General features: G+C 37.1%; 1 protein-coding gene and 1 long non-coding RNA gene across 2 annotated transcripts; one reads left to right on the top strand and one right to left on the bottom strand.

The window, feature by feature from the left end:
- The first annotated feature begins 66 nt into the window (after positions 1-66).
- Positions 67-3,458, top strand: LOC110016074. Its single transcript, XR_002291349.2, has 2 exons — positions 67-2,881; positions 2,965-3,458. It is a non-coding gene; the product is annotated as an uncharacterized LOC110016074 (long non-coding RNA).
- Positions 3,459-6,923: 3,465 nt separating this feature from the next.
- LOC101175417 (sodium/glucose cotransporter 1) lies at positions 6,924-15,020 on the bottom strand. Its single transcript, XM_004074819.4, has 15 exons — positions 14,825-15,020; positions 14,174-14,245; positions 13,840-13,944; positions 13,682-13,741; positions 13,502-13,606; positions 13,316-13,421; positions 12,849-12,929; positions 12,554-12,762; positions 11,778-11,913; positions 11,542-11,649; positions 11,308-11,458; positions 11,044-11,212; positions 9,340-9,555; positions 8,619-8,727; positions 6,924-8,533 (listed from the first exon to the last, which is right to left on the bottom strand). Exons 1-15 carry the CDS (start codon positions 14,966-14,968, stop codon positions 8,319-8,321), a joined length of 1,986 nt encoding a protein of 661 aa, XP_004074867.1. The 5' UTR covers positions 14,969-15,020; the 3' UTR covers positions 6,924-8,318.
- Positions 15,021-19,244: the final 4,224 nt, after the last annotated feature.

Here is a 19,244-nt window from a genome sequence, read left to right as displayed (position 1 = left end):
CCAAACAAGCAAATATGCACAGTAGATATGAAAGCCCCCCCCCCCCCCCCCCCCCCCCCGGAAAAAAAAAGAGCTGTGAATCATGCTCTGTGTGAGCACATGTGGTCAATCTCACCAGTCAGCCACACAGGAAACACGAGGAGCCGATGGAGAAAAGACAGCTATAGATCATTGAGCATTTGCAAGAAAGACGTATGTGTTCTTAACAGTTCTCCAGCCTGGATCATGCAAAATGCACACCAAAAGAACAACATTCATGTTGTTATTTTCTGCAAGGCGTTAAAAGTTACTCGTGACCACTGCAGCAAAGAGAAGACATCTGCTTAAATTCATCTTCACAATCTTAAGACATAAACAAGGAACATGAGTTTCTTTAGAAACCACACAGACGCTGTAAAACTGCATTCTGGACACCTGACTCAGATCCAGAGGAGCTGTGATGTTGCATAATCAGGATTTCTAAGTTTGATGTCTACTAAAGCTTTCATGAAACAAATAAATAATCCCCAGATCAAAGCTGGGAAAAAAAGGTTGTGCATGATGTGAGTTCTGAGCTTAAGGCGAATGCTTACATAACGTCAGATCAAATGCAGAATATAGAAATCAACATTAGAGGAAAAGTGGAGGCCCAAGAAATTGAAGTAATTCTTGTAATTTTATATTTAAACAAAAATGAAATAAGAACTAGTACAACTTTTTTTAATTTTCTCTTTTTTAGAATGCAAATATACAAAGCTGCATTATCATGATTTGGGTTTCATAATTAATTTAATATTTGCTGTCTTACAAATTATTTTTAATGTGCTGTATGAGGTGAAATAAAATGACCATTAAGCTAACTTGATTCCTAACAATTCTGAACATATTGATTTAATATGCTTAACCGTTTTAGGCTAAACTTTCTTTACAAACATCACCCTGTATTAAAATGACAGGATTAGGTAGAAGGTCCAGTAAAAGAAGGCAGGATAAGAGAATAAATACCTTGCATGTTTTGTTCGGTGTCACCTATAATTCACTCTCCAAAAGGTCATTTTTCAATGCCTGTAGGTCAGTGTCTCAGAAGATTTAACCCTACGTATAACATTGATGTCACTAGATGTCACCAGTAAATACTGGGCTAATATGGTCTTTATCAAATAGATAGTTAAACAATTGAAGTAGAAAATCTGCTGACTTGTTTGCCTGCTAGTTAGTTATAAATAAAGTTATGAAGTCAAAGAGTCAAAATTCTATTCTCAGTCTAATCAGAATACTTACCTGTTTTACTGCAAGAGCACTAGAATTTAAATTTAACATCTCAAAATATGGTCTAGTGTCTTTTTTGTAAATCTGTAAACCAAATTTAAAAAAAGCTTCATGTTATTTTTTCATTTGACCAAACAAGATAAAAAATGTCATCATCAACTGTTCAGTTCTGCCAAGATTCAGGAAATATTTTAATTTTACACAGTTGCATAATGTATTTATATTTTTAATGTTCACACATCTTTAAAAAATACAGAATCAATTACTTGTTGTGTTCCAAATTAATGAATGCACTATAAAGATATTTAACCTTTTTACAGAGGTATTTCTGAAGGGGTATTGATGGTTGTCACTTGACTTCAGTCTAAATGAAACGCCCCCTGGTGGGCAGAAAGCTACAGTTGTCCTGTACACACCAGTTTCATTAGTTGAAAACGAAACTGCCGAAGAGCTTTTGCAAAATCAAAATGTACAATTCTCATAGAAGACAAACTAGGGTATTTTTATAGGTTATAGTCTGAGAATGAACCTGGAAAATTAAATGAATTTAGACTGGCATTTGTGAAAACCTTGTGGTCTTGAGTTGTACCAGAGGGAAATCAGTTGATAGCTGCACCTTCAACAAGTAGCTAATTATTGATAAGAGGAAGTAAATCAAGGTGCATTACTTCTCCGTGATTGTCATATCGTAATAGTTTTTGAGACATTTGCTGTTAGTAAATGCTTTTAGCGCCCTGCTAATAGACATTTTTTTCATTAGTGTCTCTACTTCACATTAGTGTCAAGTTTAGGACTTATATCCAGAAGGTTTTTTTTTAGGCTGATGTAAATTCGCTTCATTCAGTAGCGGTTTCAGGCACGGGCAAAATGGACAATTGCCCGGGGCGCAAATTTCAATGGGGGCTTTCAGCCTGGAACTTCCGTTTGGGGTCCTTCCGACTGAAGGCAACACTACAGTAACCCCACTTGGACAAACTACGTAGGTTCGAGATCTGCTCGGGCTCAACAAATTTTCATTTCTCGATCCCTTTTTTAACCTAAAGTTATTTTCCCTCATGAATTGTGTCTGACAATTCATGCATTTCTGTAAAATATTCAAATAAAGATAGGGAATACAAAATGATGGCGTTAAATTTGTGTGTGCGGGGGGGTTACTCGCCCGGGGAGTAAGTTGGTGTAGAACCGCCACTGGCTGCATTGCCTGCACATATTTTAAGTGCGTCCAAGGTTGAATTTTGTTGTTGGTCGCACGTATTTAAAGTTAAACTCAATGCCCGATTAGTTTTCACGCTTCTAGGTGCGTGAAATGTCTTCTCCACACTTGATCCATCGCCTGGAGGAGCGTTGAGCAGCAAAAACAGCCTCACTCAGGAACCATTTGGATGTTTAACCCTAACTGTAACCGTAATCCTAACCTTAACCCATTCACTGGGTCTGTGCAGCCAAGAAAAAGTTCAGTATTTCAAAAATCATGTGCGAAGAGACTGATATGGTGCCGCTGTCAGACTCCTCCCCCTCTCCTCTCCACTTGGCTGTTTCTCCATCCCAGCTGCTGCCACTTACTTCATCATCTCTTCTGCCTTCATAAGGAGCCTCTGGATCACCAGTTTTCGCCAGTTCGTTGCCCCTGATGGTGCATAGTTGGTCCTCTCGTCTCGTTCATGGTGTTCTGTCTCGTCAAGCCCTTGGCTAATTTCTGTCTCTGCTCATCTCCAGGGATCCATTGTCACAAGTGGTCGCCTGCATCAACCTCTGTCTGGAACCTTCCCTCCGTTCGCTCCTGCTGGTCCCACCTCGAGCCTCTGCCGTCTTCTGCCATCTCTTGGACCCCCTCCGGCGTCAACTCCTTCCGACTGCCTGCAGAAAGATCCAGCAGTGACGCCACTCGAGTTCGATCTTCACTCTCTGGGAACCCTAGATCCTGCCCACGGTTTTCTGTCTGTTCACTATTAAAACCTCTTACCTGCCACGCTCGTCCTCCTCTGTGTTTCTTCTGGGTTCCAGCGTCTGGGTCGAAAAGTGTTCTGTAGCCATGACAGAGACATTTTCCTTTTCTTTTCTTTTTAATCACACCAACATATTAAAAAGTTAAACAGGTTGTCAGGGATCTCACAGCCTCTGCTTTTACAAAGACGATTTTTTTACTTGCTCTTTACTTGTCTTTTTTATTGCAGTTTTGTTCCATACTAATTAAACACAAGTGAAGTCTTTTTCTGTGTAGTGTAACTTATCTGACTGGATATATATATCACTTGTAGCTCTGGATATTTGGAGAGACTAAAATTGTCCCCTGAGTGACAACAATGTTGACTGCAGGAACCCAGTTTCTCTTCATGGCTTTGTTCTTAACAAAACCCCCAAACCTGATCATTTTTGGCATGTAGCACAAATTCTGGTTTAAGACAGACTCCCAGATGCCAAGTGTCAGAAAATGCAGAAGACCCAGCTTGGTGACAGAAACTTAAACATTTATTAAAGCAACTTAAACCCCACAGAGAAACAAAAAAGTGATAAAGGAGATGACCTGAAAATGAAAATCTGAAAACCAGATCGTTAAATACGCTGAGGGTATTAACTGAAATGATGACAGCTGTAGAACATCAACCTGAAGTTAACAAAAAATAAAAAAATAAATCTACACCAATGGACACAACATTTTTTTATTGACAGTGGACTCTTTAAAGTAAGTCCTGTTCATACTCACCTGATTTTAAATTCTTACCTGAATGCTCCTCGGTACAACAATAGATCCACTTGTTGCCTCTGAGAAGCTCAACTGGAGCAGTTTGGCCCATAGAGAGGTAAGAAGATGGAGAAAACTCTGCCGGTCATCTGCCCCTCCCTGTGTTTGATCCTGAAAGTCTCACAACTGGAACCACCACTGGTCCAATCACTAACTATGAGGCCACTCTTGCTGCAGTTAACATATTATTCATTAAATTACTGTATAAAAAAATACTATGGGTACTTGTTTTCTATTAGATTCAGTCCCAGGCTGACATGCTGATTGATTGATTTAACAATAACTTTGTGTCCCTCACAGAAATTTAACAATAATACTTTTTTTTTTTTTTACCTATATGGCATTTAAATACCTGTTTACTGTAGAAAAGTTATAACTTTGCTATTTTAGTGCATATGGATCCACCTAACAACTGGCTTAACCTTCAAATTTCAGGCTTTCTTCAGCAGCAGCTTTGGGCTTCTGACAATTTTTCCAGAGTTTGTTTGGTCTGTATTTAGGCACGAGCAGAAACATGCAACATGCACAATGCAGACTGAATTGCATCTACTAACTGCAGCCTGCAGACCACATTTGCACATAAAATAACACAAATGTTTATTTAGCTTATAAATGATGTGCAGAATATGCTGCACTCAACAACTTTCAGCCTAACTAAGGCAATCATTCATTGTACTGCAAGCCTTAACTTGATTAAGATAGCTGAAATGGGAAAAACGTTTAAAACCTCTCAGCCTTCACTCTGAGGTGGGCTGTAGTTTTGTTTTCCTGACGGCTATATTGAGTTAACGTAAGAATTCACTCATTAGCTACCCATTAACCTTTGAGTTGAGTCTTTACCTGAGGACAAGCTCAGACGCTGCTAAACAAAACACATTGTCCCAATTGTAGCTCAGTCAAAGAATAATATCATGTATTCATTTATTTGTAAATACAAAATTGATGCATGAGGACATAATAGGCAGAACTTGTAAATAATGATATATTTGTTAATAATATTAAAACAGTTAATAATATATTGCCTTCCGGTCAGCTCTTCTTTGAAGCAGCAAAGTAGCACTTCGGGTAATCATGTATAATGCTTAAGCAAAGCAATTATTTTTATTCTGTTGTTTTTACAGCACAAAATATTATTCATTTTTGGGTTTAAAAAACAGTTATAGAAACGTGTGATAGAAAGTGTTATTGTGCATTGAGGGTATTTTGGAGCCCCTGAAAGTTTTGTTACCTAAATAAGTGTATAAAAAGTTATCTACAAATAAGATGGTTTGATTTATTGTAGGGGAACAAAGTCCATAAACAGCAGCCCTGATGGTTCCAGGAAATATCAAAACTAAAATGTTTTTAAAAGGAACAGTGAGCTATGAAAAAAATAGTTGGTTTGAATATGTTCAAACTCCATTTTTTGGAACATTCGTTCTTTTTTTATTTTTATTTTTTACCCTAAATATATGTTCAAACAAGTTTACAAGTAAAAAAACAGGAAAAAAGTAAGGGTGATTGAAGTTCTTGTCACATGTTTTGAGGTTATTTCTCCAGAGGGAGGCACTGCTGTCACAGAAACTCATCTCAATTTGTTTGCAGTGGCTTTGCATGTCTAATTGCACAACTGCTTTCTTTGTTATAGAAAGTTTTTGAACATGCTGAGCAGAGGCGGAGCTACTGGGGGAGCAAAGGGGGGCAGCAGCCCCTCCAGCAAAAACGTGCCCCTCTCTAATCTTTATCAGTGTCGATAAAGATTGAGAAATAGTTGCAATAATAGCAAAAACAATATTTTTAAATAAAATCTTGATTACCTCATATGGTTTAATTTTAGAACTTATAAAAAAAATTAACTTGCGCTCAACCGGCCTGATAAATTTAGCCCTTCTCAGTGTTGTAAAAAGTGCAAGGGATTTAGCTATCTTCATAAAATGCTTTGTAACACAACACAACAAGCTCAAACTCTCTTAAAGATGAGTTATTTTTTGGCCTTAAATAGTTATGTTTCTCATTATTCTTGATCAGGGAAATTAATATTGAAGTTTAAAAAATGTTTTGGGTACAGCTTTACGTAGCAAATCGGGTAAAGAAACTATCGTTTTAACACTAATAACATTAATAAAACTGTTTGAAACTCATATTTGGATCCTTCAATTTGTACTCAGCTGTTCTGATTTGCCACCTTTCCACAGTCTTCCACTACCCCCCCCCCCCCCCCCACATCCCCCATATAAAATATTTAATATTTAAGCTTCGCCACTGACTCAGAGTAAAAATACAATTAAATCTAAGATTCATTCTACAAATCTGAGCTAAAAAATAGTTTTTAAGGTGCATCATGTACATTATTAAAAATACATTCTGTAAAGCATCTTGACTTTGTTGCACATTGGGACCTCATAATCTAAGGAAAAATGCTCAATTGACTTAACTCCAAAATGTATTGGATTTAAAAACAAAATATCACTGTGTTTTGCTTCTACTCTTTTACCCTAGAGCACAATCGCCGGGTGATTTTCCCCCGAGCAAAACTTTTTACATTAATTTTAATATGTCGCGTGTCAGGGAGTCTGTAGCTTCACCAGGGAAGTCTCACATGTCCCAGACATGGATGGACCAAAGACAAAGTTTTCTAGTATCATTTATTATTTTTTTCAGTAATTCTTTAGCATGTTTTTAGGAACTTCATATGTTTTTCTTTTTCATTTTGTTACACATACCACGGTTGAAAATTAAAGAAAACCATTCTAATTTATCATGTGTTGTCATGTTTTGATCTATTTTTTATGACAAGTACTTTGTCTTGGGTATATTATATCGGGTAAAAATTACCCGGCAAAAATGATGGTTTAACTTTTTTCATAACTAAAGTGTTCTACGGTTTAACAAGAAATAACATTTTCATGGTTTGCACCTTAATACCAATTATTCCCAATGAAAACTTTGATCCTTACATGTTTTATTTAAGCTTAGTGAAACTGCAGCTTACGAATGGCCAGTACAAGTCAATCAGATGTAAAGTTATTTATAGCTGCTACATAATGAGATGGGAATGAAAAGATAAAAACTGGAGGAATCATTATCCGATAACCTGGTCAGAAATCAAGGAACATTCAACAGTGACAAACTTCTGTGGGCCATATAATCAGTGATTATCAGTGATTGCATAGGCATAAAACTGAAATAAAACTCTATCTGTTCTAGGATGAGTCACAGCTTGTTCAGCATTTATTTAACAAGTACATGTGATTTACATAAGTACATGTGAATGGGAAAATATGTGAAGGTTAATAGAATAAAGTCAGTATCTTACAGAAAATGTACATATCCATCACTTTTAATACAAAAAGTAAAAAGGAATGAACAACTGGACGGAAGAAGAAATGGGATTTTTTTTTTTTTTTTTTTTGAGAAATGTAAAATTTTTCCTTCTGGTGGTGTCTTATTCATTAACACGTACACTTGCAGGAATTGATGTAAAAGTTACAGAACTGATGGACTTTGAGCATGAATAATAATAATAATAAGAAATCCCAGCTGAAGAGGAATGATGTAGCAAGCAGAGAGATTGAGAGGGGATTTACAACCCTCTCCCTCGTCCTTCATCAGTTACATATTATACATATTTTACGGGCATTCTTGGTTATCTCAATCCTCCGTTTTTTCATGACTAAACATAACATCCCAGGTTAATTTTTGTCATGTAAACTGAGCAGTTTATGACACTATTAAAAAAGCTTTTATATTTCGCTGTTAGAAGAGCTTCTGCTTAGCTGTTGAGCTGAGTTCCAGGGTGTATTGTCCTCGTCATAAATGTACATATCCATTACTAAAATTGAAAAACATTATTTGTTTTTCAGTTTTTCATTGCAAAAGTGCACATTTCGGGGGGAAAACAAACTTACTATCACACTCTGCCAGTAGTTCTACAGATATACGAAAAAACATCAAGGAAGTAGAACAACAAGTACACAGAAAGAAAAAAAACTGGCTAATAAATTTGAGAGGGATTGTCACATTTAATCTGCACATTCGTAATATGTATGTGAATACTGTCTGTGTATTTAAGCAAAGTAGATGTGTTAATATATTACAGCATAGTTTACTTTTTGACAAATACAAGGAAAAGTTAACTAGAAAAGCAAACTATTCAAGAAAAACAAACATTATGTCCTGGATGAGATCATCGGTCATTACACAAAAAAATAATGGAAAAAAAAGGGAACTACTCTGTCTTCTTTTAAAGGGTTTTTGTTGCAGTATGTCATGGTTCCGTATAAAAGTTTGTGACAAAAACAATAACTTGCTGCATCCAGTTTGGCAATTAAAGTCCCCTTTGGTTCCTCTAAGCAAAAAAACCATGGAAAAATACAGCCACACATAAAAGGATGACGGCATTGGCGTTCACGACGTTCTTCCATAGAGGTACCTCTGTGGTATCTGTGAGTTTCCTCTTCAGTTCTGCTTCTTCTTCTGCACTCAGTTTTGGGGCCTTGTTGTCCTCCAGGCCACAGAAACACATGAGTGCTTTTTTGCAGGCGCCCGGTTCTTTGTGAGAATCTATAATACGAGCAAATCAAATATTTGTTTGCAGCCTTTGCATAAGTTTGAAGACATCCTTGAACCGTAGCTTTTTGCCCATTACCTTTATCATCTATGCTTTCATTGTCATCATCACCACCAACCCAGTCATCTTGTTCGAGGTCCACTCTTTCCTCAGTACGATTCCTCAGACTAAAGCAAAGTCGATAAAGCTGGGGAAACAACACAAACTTTTAAATGAAAAAAGTCATTTGAAAATGAAGGGGTATATGCATGCCTATTTTGTTCGCATGGATGTGTGTGGCTGAGCACAAAGATCCACTTCTGAAAAAAATTGAAATATTGACAGCGTCAACCCCCAAGCAACTTTCAATTACTTGTTCTGCTTTCTCTCCTCTCACCTTTGCTATTTTTGTTTTTTTGTAGTCTGTATCCCCCACCTCCTACCCTCTACACCTGCTCCTTTTTTTCCTACTTATGTTTTCTTAACTCTTCTTCCTGTATCTTTCTCATTCTCTCTCTTTTCCATCCTTCATAAAGACTGTTTTTATTCATAATAATTAATCATAGTTTAACTTCAAATAGCAATAGTAAACTAATAATTTAAAAAATAAATAAATATAGATTTAAGAAGAGAATTGGTTTATACAAGGAAAAACAAGGTTTGCACAAGGAATAAAAAACATAACCCCAATTTTAACAACAAGATCTGTCCAATACAAGACTTTCAGCTTGTGTCTATTTGTTCTATTTGCTCTGCTGGACAGTACACATGGAAGAAAAGTCAATGATTTATTCAAGTTTGTCTTGGAGAGAACACTTACATGTTTGTCTTCAATGGGTTTGGTCATTAGGGATATTCCAATGATGATGATACAGGACAACACAAACAGGATGATGCCGAAGTAGAGGTAGTGCACTCCGCAAATAATTGTCGGACAGTCACTGGGGCTAGCACAGCTACCCGTTCCGTACACAAACTCAGCAATCATCCTGGACAGGCCTATTGGTAGACCAATTATGAGTCCATAGAAGGCACCCTAGGATTAAGAAAGAAATTTAATTAGAGTAAGCTGAAGCAACACTGATAAATTAATGGCTTAAAACTCTGCAATGGATGCAAATTTTGAAAAACACGTGTTTAAGAGCGTATTCACACTGGAAAAGCCTGTTGTCCCGGACCTAGTTCGGTAAATTTGGGCCGGATCGAGTCCTGACCCTTGCATTTGGTCTGTATTCCGACTAGCGTTTACCAGAGATTTCTGTTCCGGACTAAAGTTTATGAACAAAACCATGTGACTTAAGTCTCTTCAGCATTTGGCCACGAAATACAAGGATGGGGCAAAGCAACGAGAGAATTAATAATGAAAGTCCTAAACTTAATCCTTGTTGGGATTGTTCAATTATTCAAACTTTGTATTTGGCTGTCCAATTTTCAATTTCTATATCAACGTCAGGTACAACACCTCTTTCTTGCTACTTTGGTATGCCTGAGACACGTCGTAAGGTGGTTACTGAGGAAGCAACAGCTAAGAAGGTACACCGATAAGTGTTTTTGACATATAGATTGTTGGGAAAACAGTGAGAAGCAATCCCGTTAAAAGTTGTTTTAATGAGCCTACATTCGTCCGACCAATTTTCAATGAGTTGCTCTGCCTTATTGTTGCTCCGCTACTGCATTTACCTCCCGTAATGCTCGGCTATGGTGGCCTTTTTGGTCCAGTTGATCCACTCCGAGCACGGAGCCTAATCAGATTGAGGATATTCAGAGTGAACCAAAACTCAGCCCAATTAAAAACTAACAGAGGCAAATTCGAAAAATGGGTCAGAGAGCAGTTCCTGGTCCTGGACCAGGGTCCGCATGGGTGCATTCAGATGGAAAATGTGTTCTGGATTATCGGGGAAACAAACTCTGGTTCACTTTGAGTGAACCAAATGTGTCCAGTCTGAATACACTCTTAATTTGTTGGATTTCAAATGTATAAGTACTGGACATGTTACGCTTTTTTAATCACAAACAGGATTGATGGATATCCCTTATGCCACCTAGGTACCAGATACAAAGCCTTGTTGCCCAAATGGTGGCTTTAGAATACTAATAAAAAAGGGTTTCAGTCTTCTCAAACTAATATAAAATGCATCATGAGATGCTTCTGAAATGTTTTCTTGGACAAACTATCAATATTTGTTCCAGAATTAATACAAACAATGACTGAGGAATAAAATTGCTTCATCATGGATGTTTAAATAAAAAATTGACAGCGTGACTCCAACTGTAAACATTTCTTTGTATAAATAACTCAACAGAAATCATCTAAACTATTGTTTTGATGGCCACTCAAAGGGTTATTATTTTTCTTAAACTAAATACAAAAAGATCTTTCCAAAATGCTTTGTTTAAAATAACGTTTCTGTTCAATGAAGCCAAATGTAAAATGACAAACAAAACACTTCTTAATGAAGAGCATCCCAATGGGATACGACCATGATTTCACAAAAAAATTACTGGATTTTAGGATGCAGCTTACAGGCTCATTGACACGTTTGTAAAAGATGGCGAGCATGAAGACGGCTGCAACGGGTGGAGCAAGGTAGCTGGTGATAGACTGGATGTAGTCAAAAAGCTGACCACTTTGAGCTGTCTGGACAATAGGGATCCATGCAATGCTCACACCAATCAAACCCAAAATGAACACTCTGTAAGCAGATTAAAAATACAGCGTTACACTTGTTGTCAACTTTTTTAACAAAACTATGTCGAAGTAAATTTAAGAATAAGAAATGTGCTTTGCCTGCCAGCAATCATGAGCTCCCGTTCTTTGGCTCTGGGGCGGATCTTGGTGTAGATATCCATTGTGAAGAGAGTGCTAGCACTGTTGAAGATGGAGGTAAGGGAGCTCATCAGAGACGCCAGCATCACAGAAAGCATGAGACCGCGCAAACCTAGGAGAGATACCATTAAATTTAGAGCATTATAGAATGCTCTTAAAGGATTTAGTAAAAGCATGAAAGTCCTTAAAACCCACCATTGGGCATTAGATCCACCACTAATTTGGGATAGGCAATGTTGCTGCATCCGACACCAGAGTCACAGAATGATTTACATTCATCTGGGTCCACACATGCCACCACATCTGAAAAAAGTTAGCAAAATATTATAAACTCCTCTCCCTTTTAAAGATTTTAAAAGGCAAAATAAGCTAATTAGCTGCTGTCTTAATACAAATAATTAAGCCGATGCAAATGTCACTACGATACTCACCAGGATAGAGAATTCTGCTGATCATTCCAGGAAAAACCATAAGAAACATCGGCAGCAGTTTCAAGTAGCCACACAAGATGCAACCTCCTTTTACATGAGAAAGACTCTTGGCAGACAGGCAACGCTGAACAATCACCTGGTGAGAAAGATTTATGTATTTGTGCATATGCATTAGTACCAATGAAAGTCTTGTTATATAATTTCTTTGGGTAAAAGCATGCTAAAATGTGTGAATGTTAAGTTAATTTTTTGTTTGTCCTACATCTAATCTGACTTAAAATGTGCAGGTAATTGGACAGGGTAGAATATGAAATTTATCAGGTGGCATTGGTGGAGCATCTGCAAAAGCAGATACCCAACCGCGGTCTTACCTAAAAAAAGGATATAAACCAAAACCTAACTCTCTTTGGGTAAACTGTCTAAATAACTACCCAAAGAACCTTAGGGGATGAAAGTGGGTGCATGCCAACAGGTTTTATTGAAATTACAGATTGGTTGTCCTAACAATGTCGAAACATTGTTTTGGATAAGCATTTAATCTAACACTACCACATATGCTGTCGTTGTGTTACATTTTTCAACACTGCCACTCTTGAAAGCCATGCTTTCCTCCCAAAGATAAAAGAGCATTAAAGTGTTTACAAGTGTAAAGAAATCAATTGGTTTGTTCTGTGTTTATGACCATAGGTTGCCAATGGTACACATTAAAAGCTGTTACTGCATCAGCTGAGATGTAAAGTGTCCTTGCAAACATAGCAGTCATTTGCTTTGCTGACCTGATCAGTGCACCAGTACCAAGTGGCCTGGATGGTGAGTCCAAACACCAGGCCTGGCCATGGCAGATCTCCTGTTATTGCATCCCTGAAAATGTGGAAGGAGTCCGGTCGAGGCTTGTAACACTCAGCACTGATGTTTCCTGTGATTGAGGGGACGGCCTGCATGTAGAGCCTTTCAAAATTTTCATAGCCTCCCACTTCATTGAAAGCTGTAGATGAGTAGAGATTAGGATATCTTAGATTTGGATGGACAAAATCTGGAAAAAATGTAGAAAATAAACTCTTTTTTAATTACCAAAGCCCATAAGAATGAACGATCCGACTACCATAATGATCGTTTGCAATGTGTCTGTGTATATCACTGCAGCTAGACCACCTGAAACACAAAATAGGATGTTAATACTCTTCATTCCACTTTCTTTCACTTGCTGAACATGAGGAAAACAAGTCCTTATGTAAGTGCTTTACTGCTCTTCTTGTAAAACGTCAGCTACGTCAGTTGCAGAGCATCACAGAGGGCCATTACATGCTTATCATAGTCCATGGGTAATTAACCACAATAACACACTACTGATAAACCATCCAGGAAAAACAGAGGTTGTGGATGTGGGTGTGTATCTACATCACGCCAAATCACATTGCAATTAGAAGACTTTACCCTCCGTTTTAGTGCTGCATGCAAAGATAAGATTTCTCTGTACCTTTAGTTTAAAAGAAAATGTCATAAGGAAAAAAAGAAAGGGGGTTCCTCTTTAGGCAGACCTGTGACAGTGTATATTGCAGTGATCAGTAGGAGTGCAATAACTGCAACGTAGATGTTCAACCCAAGAGCTTGGTTGATGAAAATGGCTCCAGAAAACATGTCAGCCTGAAAAAAAAGTGAAAGATCCATTTGTTTTATCAATGGCACTTCACACTGGTACATAGTGCAACTATCAGGCAACTTACTGAGATTTTGGTGAAGACATAAAGAATCAGGGAGAGTATGGACAGATAGATGCGAATGCGAGATCCTCCAAACCTTTTCTTCAGGTACTCAGGCATGGTAACCACCTAGACACCACCATTTTTTAAAATTAACAGTACCAGCTCAATAATATGCTTTAACGTGACATAGCTTTTATTTACCCCAGCTTTGATGTAGATTGGCACAAAGAGCCATCCAAGGATAACTACAACAATGAGGGCCTGAAACATTATAACATAGCGAAAATTAATAAAAAGTGTTCAGGTCCATTAAAAATTGTTTTTCCTTACTATTTCATTAGTTGATATTGTGTACGCACATTCCATTCAAATCCTCCAGTGGCTATTCCTGCTGCTGCGGCAGTGCCGGCAATGCCCACAAAGTGGCCACTGCCTATGTTGCTAGCAAACAGTGACGCTCCGATCTGTAGAAATCACAAGTAAATTTACCTTTCATATGAGCTTTTTTAAAACTGTTGATAGAAACCATGCAGAAATCAATTTTACACTGAATAGTAAAGCTCTTCTTTTCTCTTTTATACACACTGTTGATGAATACACTCACTCATGGACAAATTGCAAGCAAAAACTATGTTACACAACAATTTAAACTTTTTAAATTCCAAAACATTGACCAATTGGATTTGAACTCACCGGCCACCATACCATACTCCTTCCTGCGAGGAAAAAGCCACCCACGGTGGAGCGATTGGTCCGTACCATAGCCTGCAACAGGACAAGATTGTGTTTAAGTTGGTGTAGCATAGAATCTAATTCCATTCATCCGTCCGTCCATCCATGCATCCATGCATTAATACAATTGGGGTCATGGGGTTGCTGGAGCCTATCCCAGCTACTGTCTGGTAGATACACCCTGCACCGTTTACAGATCCAGCTCAGATGGCACACAGAGACGCACAACCACACACAATCACGTTCATACCTAAGGGATCATTTAGAGTCTGAATGCAATTGTAATCACAAAAATGTCAAACTAAGTTAGAAGGTGATTATCAAGAAGGATCTAAATTAGGTCAAAAATCTATGAGTTATTAGTCTATTAAGTTATCAAGGTATCTTCTTATTTTTTTTAAACTAATTAAACTTCACAAGAATCTTAACACTTTGCATTTTGTAAAACTTTGCAAAAGTACTTTTGTAATGGCTTCTAAGGACTGTTCATCGTGTGAAAGTATGCCAAAAGCAAGTTTGAAAATGTCCTTCAAAAAATATAGTCCTTGTTACTAATTATTTAAGATTTAAATTTAATAAGTTGATGTAAAAAAGAAAAAAGAAAAAACTTACCCATACTCCCACAGCTAAGACAACCACAAAGTAGATTACAATAACAGAAATGTCTGCAGGGTTGTTAAGAGCCACCGTGTTTCCATTGCTCGCATTTCTTGCACTTCTCGTTATAAAAGAGAATCCAAAATAATCACGAGACATCTTGCCAACACGAAAACAGCAGGACTGTTGCAGGAGTCAGGCTGTGACTGAAGTATCTGCATTGTGAGTTACCTTTATACCTTTGGTGTGGGTGTGTCCCGTCACAGGTACGTGTTTAGCTGTGGAAGGTGGGGGTGAGGTTGTAAATGTGTGTTATCTATCTCACTTTTCAGCAGTAGAGAATCTTGCTGATAGGCTTACAAGCTCATTTGAAATACCGTAAATGATTCAAAATGTTGCCACTTTTTAACAATAGCAAAAAAAGGGATTTTAATCATCAACATACAAGGAAATGCCAGAAGTTAACCACACTTCCTTTGGTAGTGGTCTGTGTTTACTTTGTTTTGTTTTTTTACTTTTCTTTTAGCTTATCTGGTGCTCACATCTATATAAAAGGAGACAAGCAACACTTTATGTAAGAGATACATTATCCCACTGGAATGTCTAAGACAGATTTTTGGCCTATTATTCGCAGTTAGGTAAAGTCTGGACTTTGACTCAATCAAGTCTCATTAAGATTCATCTCTTTCATAGATCTGCTCAAATGCTAGAGGTGTGAAAGAGACTAGTAAAACTTTAAAGAAGGTAATAGTCCACCAAATGATTGCAGCTCGCCAAGGTTTGACTTCTGCAGACAAGCCCAGATCATCCCTCTGTAGCCTAAGTGGCAAGAAGGGTTTTTAGAAGAGTTGTATTTTCATTCTTTACTTCGCTAATGTCTTTTATTAGCCAGGTTTAACTTTAAAAGCAACTTCTTCAATGCAATCTTGGCCTTGAAGGCTTCTAAAAACGCTCGTACGGAGAAGAAAGGAAAACATAACCATGCATAAAACATATTACTCACCAGAATATACAAAATAATCTATTTATCAAAGCCAGATATCTGCCCTTTGCCCTGTAGAGCATATTGCTCCTGGTACATGGTTTTATTATGTAGCTTAAAGTCGTGCCAAAATTTCTCTCCTGGAAAAAAACGTTTAAGTATTTTATTCCTGCATAATAGTTTTAAGGTAGGTAAACTTTAATTATGACAGTGCAAAATATGACTTTTCTGATCTGGAAAAGGGACTCCTTTGCTCCAAATTCTGTTATCTTATAGTTTTATTTTTTAAACAAAATGTACTTTGAAAAATTTGGAAACTTGTTAAAAAAAATTAAAATTTCTTAACTGTTTTCCAAAACAAGTCACTGGATATTATATTTTTTATACATATCTTTTGTGTATTTTATTTTTCAAATGAGGCTAAAATGGAAGGTAATCTACTGCTGGTTTATGTGACTGAAGATTTTTCAAATAAAAATAATCTGCACATGTTTTTAACTTTTGATACTTGATCTGCATATGCTATGATGACTTAAGAAATATTGTTATGTCTAACTATAATCATGATTGTTCTAATGAAAAGAATTATCTGCAAATATTTTTGATAATCGATCTGCATGTGCTATGTTGAATTCTAAGAGTTTTGTCTTTTTTTACATAATTATTAAGTACTTCATCTTAGTCATGTGACTTATTGATACTTAAGTATTCTTAAAGACTTGAAACTGTCTTCATAAGACATAGATATCTGATAAAAGGTTATGAACCCGGTAATGATGAATCATGTAATGAAAATGGTTACGGTAGAAAAGGGGTTGGGATTATATAAATTTGCTTCCTTCCCCTCCCTTTCAAGCAATCTTTAATTTAATGTCAAATTATCCTAAGTTTGATAGGTCTTTGTGTGAATGTATAACTGCTGATTGTATTGTTTTGTGCATTATTCTTGCTTTTATTGCTTGAAATAAACCATTTCAAATCAAATCAAAGATGCACAATCTCTATTATTTGTTGTCCGGCCAAATAAAAAGAAAAGAAAAGAAACTAAAGTATATAGGAAAATCAAAGAGACTATGCCTCCTTAGAAAAATCCACCTATCATAATGCCTGCTGCTTTCCATTATCTTTTTATTTTTCCCAGAGGGCATTGCAACACACAAATTCCTTTAGTGAAACTTTAGTTCTATAGTCGATAGGAAAGCTTGCTCAAGGATTAGATTACAAGCACGACTACCGAATCTTGAGGACATTTATGTCCCTGAATGACACAAGGTAAAAAACAAGATCTCATCTCACACATGACATCATGTGTTTAAACTACTGCCCTTAAATAGTAATTGCAGAAAAGTCAAATTATGAAGACAATAGAGCATTAAAAATGCTTTCATTTAAAAGCCACTTTTGCATTGAATGCCAATTTCCGAAAAGTGCATTATCATGTTTTACAATGTGGATTTGTGTTTTACTGTAATGCTATCTTCTTATTAAAATTATTTGAATTTTTACTGATATTACTTGTGCAGCTGCTTACCAAACATGACACAACACATTGCAGCCCGTCTTCTGAGTTCTGAAGGAGCTGTTCATCCTGCAACCAAGATTTAGTGACAAAAATGTTTCATATAAGAGTTAAAGGTTAAAAAATGTTCTTATTTTAATGCAAATATGTAACGTTTTGATAATAAGAATGTTTTGTTCACATTTTGAAACATGGTTTGCACTCATTCAAAATAACACATTACAGTTTTTCTCCATTGTTTTGGCTCATTCCTTGAAACAGAAATTACATTCTCAAAACAACATGGACAAACCTCCAAACCACTTGGCAATGTTCACAACAGAATGGAATTTCTCATTAATTTCATCAAATTGCAAATGTCATAGTACATGTCTCAATGTCTCAGTACATCTTTGCAATTGATTAAGTACAGGTAGCCTACATTTAGCACAATTTCCAAGTGAATAGATCTTGTTGATCTAAACCAGGGGTCGGCAACCCAAAATGTTGAAAGAGCCAAATTGGACGAAAAAAACAAAAAACAAATGTGTCTGGAGCCTCAAAATATTAAAAGCCCTATTTAAGCCTTCTGATGAAGGCAACACATGCAATATGTATCTATATTAGCTATATTAGGCTACTATCAAAATGACTAAGTTGCTACAAATACATAATGAGCATTAACAATTAAATGTTTATTTGCCCTGCAGTGCATTCTGCGGAGAACGACGCGTCACGTGACTGCTCTGTTGTGCAAGTTTAACTTCATTACAATATTAATTAATTATGTTTCATTGCTTTGATAAAATGAAAAAAAGGGAATAAAGAAATCCGATTTTTGAAGTCATTTTTATTTTGAGGATTCGAACACAAAACAATAAAATGGATTGTGCGTGCCCCATGACAGTCAGCTTGCGCCCGAATGAAAAAACAGCTTCAAGCATTTATGGCGCCTGGAGACTTTCATTCAGCTCGTTTATGTGATTTGTCACAGTCATATCCACCAAAAAGTGCAGCTTTTCGAGCCACTCAGGATCTTCCAGTTGCGGGTAGTTCAGGTCTTTGTTTTTCAGGAACGTTTGCACGTGTTCGAAACAGACGACAAAGTGACGCAAAATATCATCCCTGGACAGCCATCGGACTTTGTTTTGTAGCAGGAGATCAGAATATTCGCTTTCAACTTCATCAAGCAATGCACGGAGCTGACGGTGGTTCGATTTACATCAGCCACCTGCCTAGCAGTCCGCTAAGAGTTAAAAAAAAAAAAAAAAAAGCCCTGCTGGCAGAAATGTGTGTCGCAGGCTATGACGCAAATTTTCGTTGACAGAAATGTTGAAATTTAATATTGTAGTGGTGGTCATGTGCATTTTAGGTCTGTTAGCAGCAGGGGATTGTGGGATTCGGTCTCCTGATCTAATTAGGGCTCAGCATGAGCGTTTCTGTTTGCCCACGTTTCTTTTCATATGGCAGGTTGGTTGTTCCACCTTTGTTTATTCTTCCTGTTATGTTGTTTCTTTATGTTGCACCAAGAGTGTGGGAGAGGGAGAGGTTGATGACCAGTGTGCAATGTTCAATGTGGTGTATGTTCAAGGTAAATGGGCTGGTTATGCCAGGAAGGAGACTGTGTTCTCAGCTTCTCTTACTGCCTCCTTCTCTCTGAGACTGTTCAAAGGCGTGCGGTGTATGGGACAGGGACAGTTCTCCAGCGCTGCCAGTTGATAGACAGCTCAACTTGTTGACAGCTTGGCTCCCGTATTTCCTGCTGCAAGTGGCGTACCTGCTGGGTGTTGCAATATTTATTCTACACATTCTTACAGCATTGGAAAACGTTAAGAATGATTGTGTCTTGTTTTTCCTCCTACAGAAACCATATTAAAACCAAAAATATATTTATCTCCCCTATCTTTTTACATTTTTAAACGTTTTTGAAAATGCTCCAGGGAGCCACTAGAGCA

Source organism: Oryzias latipes, chromosome 12 (assembly GCF_002234675.1).
Source record: "Oryzias latipes chromosome 12, ASM223467v1".
NCBI classification, from domain to species: Eukaryota; Metazoa; Chordata; class Actinopteri; order Beloniformes; family Adrianichthyidae; genus Oryzias; species Oryzias latipes.
Note: the sequence above shows the minus strand (reverse complement) of the source record. Positions and strands in the feature narration are given on the sequence as shown.